The 12,439-nt window shown below is 49.2% G+C and overlaps 1 protein-coding gene across 1 annotated transcript; it reads left to right on the top strand.

Annotated features, from left to right (window-relative positions):
• Nucleotides 1-1,045: 1,045 nt before the first annotated feature.
• CKAP4 (cytoskeleton associated protein 4) lies at nt 1,046-10,524 on the top strand. Its single transcript, XM_019728489.2, has 2 exons — nt 1,046-1,704; nt 8,035-10,524. The coding sequence occupies exons 1-2, from the start codon at nt 1,270-1,272 to the stop codon at nt 9,355-9,357; spliced, it is 1,758 nt and encodes a 585-aa protein (XP_019584048.2). The 5' UTR covers nt 1,046-1,269; the 3' UTR covers nt 9,358-10,524.
• The last annotated feature ends 1,915 nt before the right edge of the window (nt 10,525-12,439 follow it).

Here is a 12,439-nt window from a genome sequence, read left to right as displayed (position 1 = left end):
CCTCAGTTTCCTTCCTATAAAATGGGTAAAACAATTCCTACCTTACAAAGTTTTTGTGGTTTTAAGAACACATGTAAGTTGCTAAGCACAGTCCCTTCATTATCACATTTTCTATCAAAGTAGGGGCGACCCCTCATCCGCCTCCCTGTCAGTGAACTGCGGCTGATTACCCAGCACTGCCCCTAGTAGGGGATGTGGATAGACTATAGGACCCCGAAAGACAAAACGGAGTTAAAAGGGCTTCAGAAAAAAATAAACAGCGTCGACAGTGGACTGATTCTCAATAAATATGTTTCCACGAACAGACTTAACAGAGTCCAAGAATCTTTGCTAACTGTCCCAAACATGCTTGCGGGGTTGACTGGATTTTATACAGCCCTTTGGGCTTCCGCCTTCAAATCCAAGGAAGGAGACAAGGCCCAGCTCCGTGGCGGGCTTGAGGGGTGGATTAGGGGGGGCAGGGATTCCCCAGCTCCTGGCGGGAAGGAACGCGGGTGGGGGGTGTCTGTTCCTGCCCTCTTACTCCCACTCCCAGGGGCAGGGCTCCTGGGGCGCCCCGCTGCATTTCCTCTCAGCATAGGTCAAGAAGGGAGGGGGGCTAACACTTGGCACACTGCACCGGGTCATCCCGGGCTCTCCTCCCCACGATCGTGCTAGCCACACCCACCTCGGTCGCCCCCGTGGCCTCCCGCTCAGTCGCCAGTCTCGGCCTGGGTCGACCCAGCCCTTCGCCCCATCCCTTCGGTCACCTCTGCTGCCGGCCCCCGCCTCCCTAGTCCGGGTTGGGCAACCCCTCACCGCCCGGCTCCCGTAGACCCCACTCGGTTACCACCCCCACCCCGGCCTACGTAGGCCCCGCCTGGCCCCCCCACGCGCCCCGCCTAGACCCCGCCGGGCCACCCCCTCTCTTCGGCCCTCCCTCTTTGGGGTCGTGGCGGCAGGGGGAGGGGCCGCCCGCTGGCCCCCGCGTGCGTGGCAGGCTCTGCCCGCTCGGCTCTCCCGGCCTCCCTTCTCGGGAGGCGGGGTCGGCGCCGCGGCGGCGGCAGCAGCGGCAGCGGCAGCGGCAGCGGCGGCAGGCCCCCTCCTCCTTCCTTCCTCGCCCGGCCTCCTTCTTCGCCGCCCGCCCGCCCGCTCTCTCCCGGCTGCTCCGACGCCAGCAGCGCCCGCGCGCCGCTCGCCCATCCCCGGGGGAACCCGAGGAAGTTTCCCGGCCGCGCGCCCTACTCGCTCGCCTCGCAGCCCGCGGCCTCAGCCGCCGGCGCGCCCGCCATGCCCTCGGCCAAACAAAGGGGCTCCAAGGGCGGCCACGGCGCCGCGAGCCCCTCGGAGAAGGGCGCCCACCCGTCGGGCGGCGCGGATGACGTGGCGAAGAAGCCGCCGCCGGCGCCGCAGCAGCCGCCGCCGCCCGCGCCGCACCCGCAGCAGCACCCGCCGCAGCATCCGCAGAACCAGGCACACGGCAAGGGCGGCCACCGCGGCAAGTCCTCTGCCGCCGCCGCCGCCTCGTCCTCGGCGTCCTGCTCGCGCAGGCTCGGCCGGGCGCTCAACTTTCTCTTCTACCTCGCCCTGGTGGCGGCGGCCGCCTTCTCGGGCTGGTGTGTCCACCACGTCCTGGAGGAGGTCCAGCAGGTCCGGCGCAGCCACCAGGACTTCTCCCGGCAACGGGAGGAGCTGGGTCAGGGTTTGCAGGGCGTGGAGCAGAAGGTGGGTACCCCTAGCCCCCTAACCCCTGTCCGCCCGGCTGTCGCCCCGGCACCCACAGCCGGACCCCTGGTGCCCTCCCGGCCGGGCCCCTCGCCCTGCCCAGGACCGTGGCCGGAGCCGCCCCCCCGCCCCGTCGGCCAGTGGCCTGGGATGCTCCCACCCGGCCCCCTAGTTCCCAGGCGGTCCCCAGACCCTCTTCGTTAATGGCCGCGGAGAAATGGGCCCGAGGGATGGACAGCCGCGAGGGTGGGCCAAGGGCCTGTCACAGGACATTAGCGGTGACCTGTAAGGAAGCCGGCAGGCTCTGAGGAGCCCATTCTTCTTGAGCTAGGAACCGCTGAATGGGCAGAGTTGTCTGAAAAGGAGGTTGGAAGGGAAGCCAGCGCATCCCTGGAAGCCTCTGGCAAGGCCTCAGGCACCTCAGCTCTCCCAGTGGGAGACATATGAGCCAGTTTTTAATAGACCCGGAGCCTGGGAAAGCGAGCAGTCATTCATTTGCGAAGTTCAAATGAAATATTACATATCTCTGGGACCCCTTGTCTTTTATTGGACCAGTGTACCCACTTGGGTCTTTGAAGCTGCATACTTAAGCTTTAGAAGAAAGGAAAGGCCAAAAATAGTAGGTTATTTTGGTGAATAATACCACTAGGCACATTTATGTGGTGTTTCGAGGGCTTAACTCACTGATTATCTAATCCTCATAGCAACCCTGGGAAGGAGGTGGAACTGGCAGGTTTGACTCCATTTTCCAGACCAGAAAATTGAGGTTTAGAGAGAGAAGCAAATAGATAAAGATCCTAGCTTGTGAGTGGCAGACTGCATGACAATGTCTAGGCCACTGACCAGTTCAGGGATCACAGGGGCCTATTTCAGGTGTGGATGGACCCAACTTTCAATACAGAGTTGCTTAGCTTCCACCCTTATGTGTTTTTTCCACACCAAATGCAACTCCCTCAAATCTCATTCCTCCTCTCCATCCTCCACTAATAGCATTGCTCAATGAAAGTTGGTTGCCTGATTGAAACAAAAAATCCCGCCACCGCTTATGAGCCCGGAACTGCTGCCTCCTTTCCCAGCATGCTGCCTGTCCTGCCAAGTTTTTCTTGAGTATGCTGGACTAGGAATTTCCTCTTAAGACTGGCAGAGCAACTGGAATGAGTCAGCCTTCTAAGTGCTGCAGGCCATGGGAGGTGACTTTTCGAAGGGAATTAAGGAGGCAGTGTGGCTCTGCCTATCCTGAATGTTAAATCATTCTTAAAAAATAGACGTACTGCTGGAGTATAATCACTAGGCTCCCGTTTTCCTCCCCATCATCTACCCACCTACTAATCAATCAAAATATTTATTGAAGTCTGATAGTCACATGGTTCTGCGTAGGCCCTGTGGAGGGTACAAATGTGGAAAAGACACGAATCATATTTGCGAAGAAGCTGCACATAAGTTTCCATCATGAGAAACTGTCCAGAAGAAAGAGGGTGTAGACTTTGTCTAGGCCTGTGTCCCGGTGGCTAGGGTAGTGCCAGTTGAGATCTAGTTGGTCATAGGTAACTGTTGAGAGAAGGAATAAAGAACAGACGGGTCAGGACTACCTTGAGCATGTTTGAGGGACAGCAGGTGGCTACCCTGCCTATAATAGAGTAACATTTAGGAAGTTGTGAGAGGGCCGATTGAAATTGAGGCCCAAATGGGGGCGGTCATGAATCCAGGTTGAAGAAATTGGGCTTTATTCTCTCCACTTCCTCTCTGACTGGTCTTATTCCCTCCGTTCTGGTCCCCACTCCCTCTCCATCACACCGATGTACTGATTGCTCTCTTTGGGGACCAAAAGTTTTCACCCTACACTGCGGAGGGCCCTATTCAGAGTTTTAAGAATCCACTTGGCTATAAACTATTTCTATAATGACCTTTCTTTTCATTTAGTAGTGTAACCAAGCTATTATTTAATGCCTCGTTTTTATTGTGTACTCATTTCTCACAACAACCCCAAGAAGTACAGTTGACCCTCGAACAACACAGGATTGAAGTGCGTGGGTGTACGTATACGTAGTTTTTTCCTCAATAAATACACACAGTACTGTTAATGTATTTTCCTTCCGATTTTCTTAACATTTTATTTTCTCTAGCTTACTTTGTTGTAAGAATACAGTACATGATACATATAACATACCAAGTGTGTGTTAATTGACTATGCTATTGGTAAGGCTTCCAGTCAACAGTAGGCTATTACTAAATAGTTAAGTTTTGGGGGAGTCAAAGTGATATGTGGAGTTTTGACTGCGCGGGGGTCTCCCCTAACTCTTGTATTGTTTAAGGGTCAGTTGTACTATCCCCCTTTTGGAGATGAGAAACGTGAGAGACAAAGAGGCTAAGTAACTGCATGGTACACAACTAGTAAGTGGCAAGGCCAGGATTCAAATCACAGTTGACTGCTAGAACACTCTTCACCACTCATCTGTTCATTTTGTTATCTTCCCCATGCCTTGGTAGTAGGTGTTCAACTAATGCTTATTCCATTGACTTGGAATTTAGAACATGCCCAGAACAGTATTAGGATTTGCAATAGTGTGTGGTTACTTCTGTCTGCACTTCTGAGTAGGCAGTAAATAAGTTATTTCGCATTGAGGAGTGAGTAGTGATTGATGGGTCCTCTGGAAACCTAACTTTGAACCCCTTATAACTCGATGTGAGGCTTGGTCGGGGGTGGGGTTTGGTTTTTAGCAGGGACATATACTTACTGTGTTATTCATAGTTAGTATTCACTATTATTATTCATAATTAGTATCCTTCTTAGTGTATTCATAATTAGTATTCACATATTAACGCCAGGCAGTCTCAGTGCTTCCCAGCCACCCGCTGAGGCAGGTACCATTTATTAGCACCATTTCACAGATGGGCCAGCTGAGCCTTGGCACGGTTGTGTTAACTCATTCAGGGTCATACACAGCCCCTAAGAGGTAGAGCTGAAGGGCCTGGTTGCCTCAAGTGATGGTAGGAGTAGGCCTAGTGGGGACAGTTTAATGAGACTAGTGGCTATTTGTAGAAGAGTGAGTTCTCTGGTCGTATTTCTTGGTTTTCATCTTCACTCTGGACCAATAGTCAGGGCTTCAGGTTTAGGCAGCATCTCCTCCAGGTGCTCAGTGCACTTTGAACACTCCTCTGCCCAGGCATTTCACGTAGAGCTTAAGAGCTCAAGTTCTGAAGTCTCACATTCTGGGATCTGGATGCGCAGTTCTACCACTTCTCAGTCTCCTCATTTGTAGAATGGAGATCAATGGGAGCCACCAACTCATGAGGTGACGACGATGACGCGATGAGATGGTGTCTCTGAAGTGCTTTGCATACTTGTTGGTATACAGTAAGTGCCCAGTTGAATGTCAGTCACTGCCACCCGCCTCCCTCAGCGGGGAGCTCCCTGAGGGCAGGTATCCTATCCTAGCTGTTATTTTTGTCTCTGGCATCTTAGTGGGCAAACCACATATATTGGGGGAACAGATGCATCCATTGCTTATTAATTATAGTAAGATCTTTGCATGTAAAGATGAAATACTACAGCAGCATCAGTAGGGAGACACTTTCTGTGTTCTTTCCATACTTTTGGGGGTTGGATGGTTCGGCTTCATCTGTAATTTCTGATCTAGTCCCCTTCCTAGCCATTTGTAAAGACCTAGCCTAGGTTAAGGGTGACAGTCAGGGATCAGAGGGGAAATGGACCAGCTTGGTTTGTATCAGGCTTTGCTCTGTTAATTCACTTATTCTTTGATTCATTCAGAAAACACTGATGAATGCCTGCCATGGTGAGGTACTGCACTCACCTGCTCACACTTCTTTTCTGAGTGCTATGCTTAGAACAGGCAAGTAGTGTGATTACATAACCTAGTTTCAGAGGTGAGCCCTCTCCAGAGTCCTTTATGACTCCGGTTATATTTAGTTGTGCAGGGAAATTATCTAATATTCTGAAGTCCCTAAGAACCTAGTCTAATCTGTCTTAAAAATCACAGACTGGTGGAAGCCAGAAGGGACATTAGAAATCTGTTTGTTAATAGACAAGAAGCTTGGGACTTGGAAAGTGAGTGTGACTTATTTGATTTGTGCTCACAGAGCTGCTTATTGGTGGGGCTGGAACTAGAGCCCAGGTGTCCTGTTTACGTTCCTCTAGTGTTTTCCCTTTGGCACTGGGCTGAGGACGGTCTAGGAATCTCCAGACTTCTGAGCACCTTTGGAAGAAAGGTTAAACAAACGATAATTACCATGTATTGATCATTCACTATGTGTTAGGCACTGTTTAGACACTTTACATTTATTAACTCACTTAATTTTCACACGACAATCCTGTGACTCAGGTACTGTTTTTGTTTCCATCCCGCACCTAAGGAAACCAAAGCACAGATAGGTTAAATAACTTGCCCATAATCGTACAGCTAGGAAATGAACATAAACAGTCTAGTTCTAGAGCCCACACTATTTTATTTTTTAACTTTTATCATGGAAATGTTGAAGCATAAACAGGAGATCAATAGAATGAATCCCAATTTCATTTATCAATTTTTTCCATTCTTGTTTCCTTCTATCACCAGTCCTTCCCTCCTTTATTTATTTTTTTGGTCTGGAGTCAGAACAGTTTGACTGGGAAGCACTCTCCCACTATCCTGTTGGGTGCCCACCTGGTTTCTCTTGTTCTCCATACGCTCTCGGTTTTGGAACATGGCCCAGGTCTTCTAATGGCCATAGCATGGGCAGAGAGTCTGGCTTGTCTTTACTCAGAAGATTCAGCGGGCACAAGTGGGTGCAGGGCTTCAGAAAATGTTGGTAGTTCAGTTGTAGGCCTTCTGAAGGGCGCGTGTTGCCTTGGCAGACCCAGTGGATGGTGAACTAGGAACTAATTTTAAAATTCATCCCTGACTGACACATTAGTTTACCCAAAGTATATTGGGATTAATTTCTAACAGATAAGAGTTCCTTTCCTTTCCTTGTTTCTTTTGACAAATCATAGTATATCAACAAAGTTAACAATAATTCTTGATTATCTTCTAACACCCAGTCCATCGTCAGATTTTCCCATGTCTCTCAAAAGTATGTCCCTTTTATAGTTGGTTTGGTTTATTTGAATCGACCCACGTAAGTCCACACATTACATTTGATTGATAAATCTTAAATTTCTTTTAGTCTGTAATGGTCTCCTGTCTTTCCCTCCTTTAAAACGCCATTTAATTGTTGATCCTGGTTATTTGTGCTGTAGAATTTTCCACGTAGTGGATTTGACTGATTGCATCCTCGTGGCACGTTTGTCTCTTGTATGTTTTCTATGAATTGGTGATTAGAGCCACACTTGATAGGTTCAAGTGTGGTTTTTGTTTTTTTGTTGTAAGAAAGCATTCTAGGTAGCACTGTGGGCCACACTGGGCTAAAGGCCAGGCCATTAATCGTCATACTGTCAGCCTCTCAGTACATTAAACCAGCTCCCTGGGGCAGAATTTATTTAGAATGAATGTATAAGAGCCAACAGGATCATAATGTATTCGCAAAGCCAGAGGATGCTAAGGGATCATCTGGTCCACTGATCCCATTTTGCAAGAAGACAATGACTTGTTCAGGGCCACACACCTAACGTGATGAGCAGAGATCTGAATCCTTGTTTCTTGCCTTCCAGCCCAGTGTCTCCCATGTGCCTCAGTCTTTTTCCTCTGAAAACCTGTGAGACTCTTTCAATTGCAAAAGGTAGAAACTCAGTTTAAAGTGGTTTAAAGAGAGAGGAAGGGAGGGAGAGAGAGAACTTACTGGCTCAAACTAGGAAGTTGAAGAGTAGATTTCTTCAGGTATAGCTATATCCAGGGATTCACTTTGTGTCTTCAGAACTTAATCTTGCTGTCTCTCAGTTCTGCTTCCCTCTGTGCTGGCTTCTTTGATGTTCTTCATGTGCTGCTCTGAGCAGGTCCAGGCTTCCCTCACCCGGTAGCTAGCAATCCCAGAAGAAAGGGAGGTTTTCTTTCCCAGTAGATTTAACAGAAGCTCTGGAATTGACTTGTTGGCCTGCCTTAGGTCACACGCCCATCCACTGTGGTTCCAGGTTGGGGCGCTGGTCAGGCTTGGGTTACAAACCATCCTTGGAGCACTTGGAGGGGTCCTCGGGTTAGTCTTCCAAACCACATGGATTGTGTGTGGAAGGTTCTCCAAAGGAAAATTGTGGTCCATTCTAGAAGAGGAGGGACCTGGAAGCTGGACAGACAAAAAGAAATATAGTTGTGTGAATGAGTGTGTGTGTGTGTGTGTGTGTATGTGTGTGTAAAACTCATCAGCTCTTCTCAGCAATTAACATCTGGATTGTGGTTACAGGTGCAATCTCTGCAAGCCACATGTGGGACTTTTGAGTCCATCCTGAGAAGCTTCCAGCATAAACAAGATCTCACAGAGAAAGTTGTGAAGCAAGGGGAGACAGAGATCAACCGGATCAGTGAAGTGCTGCAAAAACTCCAGAATGAGATTCTCAAAGACCTCTCCGATGGGATCCATGTGGTGAAGGACGCCCGGGAGCGTGACTTCACATCCCTTGAGAACACGGTGGAGGAGAGGCTGACTGAGCTCACCAAGTCCATCAACGACAACATTGCCATCTTCACTGAGGTCCAGAAGAGGAGCCAGAAGGAAATAAACGACGTGAAGGCGAAGGTTGCCTCTCTGGAAAACTCCGAGGGGTACAAGCAGGATTTGAAAGCCTTGAAGGAAGTTGTGAAGGAAATACAAACCTCTGTGAAGTCCAAAGAGAAGGACCTGGAGGCCCTGAGAAGCACCCTCCAGACCATGGAGTCGGATGTCTACACTGAGGTCAAAGAGCTGGTGAGCCTCAAACAGGAGCAGCAGAGGTTCAAGGAGGCTGCCGATTCGGAGCACCTCACATTGCAGGCCCTCACGGAGAAGGTTTTCCAGTCGGAGGAGTCCACTGCCCGCCTCCCCGAGGAGATCAGGAGACTGGAGGAGGAGCTGCGCCAGCTGAAGGCCCAGTCCCTCAGGCCGGAAGAAGACGGGGTTTTCAATTCCGACGCCTTAGAAGTGCTCCAGAGTAAGAGTCAGGGCTTGGACTCCCGCCTGCAAACGGTGGAAGATGGCTTCCAGGCCGTGCAGATGGCCTCCGCGCGGCAGCGTGAGAGCCTGGAGTCCCTGCTGGCAAAGAGCGAGGAGTACGAGCAGCGCCTGGCCGCCCTGCAGGAGCGTCTGCAGAGCCTGGGCTCCACCTCGGAGGATCAGGGCGGCCTGGCCAGCACCGTGCGGAACCTGGGGGAGGCCCAGCTCTCGCTCTACAGCGACGTGGAGGAGCTGAAGAGAAGCGTGGGCGAGCTCCCCAGCACTGTGGACATGCTCCAGAAGGTTCAGGAGCAAGTCCACTCGCTGCTGGCTCAGGACCAAGCCCAGGCGGCCCGCTCGCCTCCTCAGGACTTCCTGGATAGACTTTCTTCTCTGGACCACCTCAAATCCTCAGTCAGCCAAGTGGAATCGGACTTGAAAATGCTCAGGACTGCCGTGGACAGTTTGGTGGCCTACTCAGTGAAAATAGAAACCAACGAAAACAACCTGGAATCAGCCAAGGGTTTGCTCGATGACTTGAGAAATGACCTGGATAGGTTGTTTGTGAAAGTCGAAAAAATTCATGAAAAAGTCTAAATAAGTTGTGTGTGCAGGGCACGAATTGAAAGTTCAATTTCTCATGACCAAAAAAATGTGTTGCTTTCCCCCCTTGGGCCTTCTTCCCCCACTTCCTCCCTCCGTTCTTGTCCCTTTTAAAGATCAGTGGACACCACTTGGAATACCAAGGCATTTTGTATTTTTGTGCTGGGTTAATTTATTTACAATTATTACCACACACCACTGGTTTCTCAAGTTGTCTGCTTCTGCTTTTGCTTGGTTTCTTGAAGGTCCAGCGCCTGTGAATCAGAGGTGCCTGTTAGCAGGGAAGCGTTTAGTGTCAGAGAAGAACAGTAATGGCTTCAACGGAGGATTCACAAAAGCAGATTAACCTCAAAAAGCCTGGCTGGCTGGCCGATTTCAAGGAAAAAAACTGGGGGGGAGGAGGCATTTTTTTTTTTCTTTTTAATTGTCTTTAAGGAAAATTAATTTTATTCTTTTTTATACTTCTGGCCGAAGTTTTCATGAGACGTCACTCACTTCTTGTCTTCCACTTTAAACTGGTTAAAACTCATAAATATCAGCTCTGAATAGGGAAGGGGACAAGCCCCTTATTTTTCAGTTGAGGAGAAGCAGCTGCTTGCCGGTCGCCTCCCTCCCGTGGTGGTGTGGGTGTCTTTTCCTTTCCTGAGTCATCCCAGTGATTCAAAGATAACTATGCAAAGAATCCAGAGGGTTCTGAATGTGAAGGCACAACACCCCCCAGAGTCCCCTGTGGCCAACCTGTGTCACCTCTTGGTAGGGTCCCTAAGTAATGCGTAGGTTTTGAATCCCTGAAGGAGTCCTCAGATTCTTTCAGGCAATGTATTGTGGGGGCTGTCCACAAAGGCATGGGCCATCTCCCTGGGGAATGGAGGCCACGTCTTTTTATTTACCATGATGTCCATGAAAAAGTCTGCTGTCAGAGCGGACCCCCATCTCTGAGGAAGGTGTGCATTTTCTGTAGTTGATTGCTGTTTCCCTTTCCCTATGAGCTGTACTGTTCTTTAATGGCTGTCTTGCCCTTCAAAAAAGGAAAAAGAAAAAAATGAAAAAAAAAGAAAAAGAAAAAGATAAAAAATGGTTTGTTTAGTTTACTGTGAAATGAACTGTATGTCTTATTTACAGTATTTTTAATTCTTAATAAACACTTGAGCTTTGTTATGACTTTTCCAGAGTGGATGCTTCCTGAGAATTCAGTAATTATGATGTATTTTGTTAACGTGTAGTGTTCAGGATTAGAAAGATAGGTAACTTTTCAATTTTCAGATTACATTATTTAATTCTAAAACCAAGATGGCCTTATTCCTAGGCCTGGGGACACACTTTTGTTTGACTATTAGCAGGTTTGTTTATAGATCATTGTTTGACTCTGACTCTTGTTAGTTACTACGTTTTAGAATCTTCCGGGGAGCTTTAAAAAATGCCTGCCTCCCTACCCCCATGGATTCAAATTCAGTGAGTGTAAAGAGGGCTGGCTCGAGAATTTTAAAGGCACCCTAGCTGATGCTAATGTGCAGCCAGGTTTGAGAACCACTGTCTCAGACTATCTTAGTGACCTTCGGCCCCAGTGCAAACCTGGGTATGTTTCCTTTACTTCCCAGGTTGCCCTCCACCTACCAGCTAATGAAGGGCTGTTTACTGAGTACCTGTGTGCCAGCATCGTGCTGAGCATTTCATAGCCTCCGTTTATTCCTCCTAACATTCCTGGGAGGGAGGCAGCAGCATTTCCCGTTTTGCAGAGGGGCAGCAGGCTGAGAAGCATCATGCAAGATCATTAGCTAGGAAGTGGCAGGGCTGAGATTTGAACCCAGTCCCTCTCTTAACTGGGACAGCATCCTTCATCTTCCACCAGCACCCATGCTGGGCCACACTGCCCTGTGCAGTACCAGCCGTCCCGTTTGAGAGCCTGAGTCTGCAGAAGATCTTTTCTCTCCCACCCAGGAATCAGAGAGGGGCCAGGACATGAGTGCACATGTAGCTTCATGCCCTCCTTTCTGGCCCGAGGGCCCTTCAGCTCTGAACGTCCTCTGTCGATCATTCTGGGTCCCTGAGGCATCATCTCTAAGGCTTCACAACTCTGAGCATGATGTTTTGCCCAAATCAGGGTGAGCCTTTTAATAGGTGTTAGAAATCATTTGTGTTTTTATTTTAATGTCTAAGGGTTGATATATATGCTTTAATAACTAGTTTTGCCCCCATTTAAGGAGGAAGCTGAGCAGCATAAACTCCCATGCATGGAGAAAGTTAAATTCTCTTGGTTCCTCCTCGGGTTGATTGGTTGCATGAGGCATATTCTTGGCTCTTCCTCTTGCCGTAATTTCTGCTGTCTATAATCTGACACTGTGGACTGGTTTAATAGAGTCTCATTTAATATTGTAGTGGAAAACGTGCAAGGGTCAGAAAAGTAATCAAATATTAATTCAAAAGTGAGAATAAAAGGAGTGCATTAGGAACTCATTGCTGATGGAGGGGGGAGTTGGAGCTAGGTCTTACTCCAAATAACAGTCAGAATTCAGTCTTGTTCATGTGTCTACTCACTCATTCAGTGAACATTTATTGAGCCCGTAGCCAGACGTTTTGCTAAGCATAGCCAGAGGTTTTGCTGGGCGTTACTGAATTCAAGATGTACGTGACAGGATCCTCGTCCTATAGCTAGGTGCAGTGGGGCACCGAGGAGGGCGTGGCCATTTCTGCCAGGGTGGGGCTCGGGATGGTTATTAGAACAGGTTTGCAAAGGCTTGCGGGAAGTCCCTTGGAATGCTTCCACAAGTGATGGGAACCTTCAGGAAACAAGGTTGCCTGCCCTTTGAACAGGGAATATGCACACGTTATTGAAGGTGTTGATTAAATTGCAGATGACCCAGCACCACCATCAGAGGCTGCAGTGAAATTTCCCACGGGAGACTGTCAGCACCCTGGTGAGAAGATTGCTGTACCACTTCCCATGTTACTTAGCATGGGGATGACAGGGTGGGGATGACACTCACAGGGTGGTTGTTAGGGTGGAAGGAGGCCGTGGGTGGAGAGGGTTTAGCATAGCACAGCATCTGGCACATAGGAAGAGCTTCAGGGCTCACTC

Source organism: Rhinolophus sinicus, linkage group LG02 (assembly GCF_036562045.2).
Source record: "Rhinolophus sinicus isolate RSC01 linkage group LG02, ASM3656204v1, whole genome shotgun sequence".
Classification (NCBI taxonomy): domain Eukaryota; kingdom Metazoa; phylum Chordata; class Mammalia; order Chiroptera; family Rhinolophidae; genus Rhinolophus; species Rhinolophus sinicus.
Note: the sequence above shows the minus strand (reverse complement) of the source record. Positions and strands in the feature narration are given on the sequence as shown.

What these genes read in the sequence shown, in the direction of transcription:
- CKAP4 (XM_019728489.2), top strand. Translation starts at nt 1,270, where the DNA reads ATGCCCTCGGCCAAACAAAGGGGCTCCAAGGGCGGCCACGGCGCCGCG. An exon ending in TGCAGGGCGTGGAGCAGAAG is followed by an intron (nt 1,705 to 8,034) that starts GTGGGTACCCCT and finishes TTGTGGTTACAG; the next exon opens with GTGCAATCTCTGCAAGCCAC.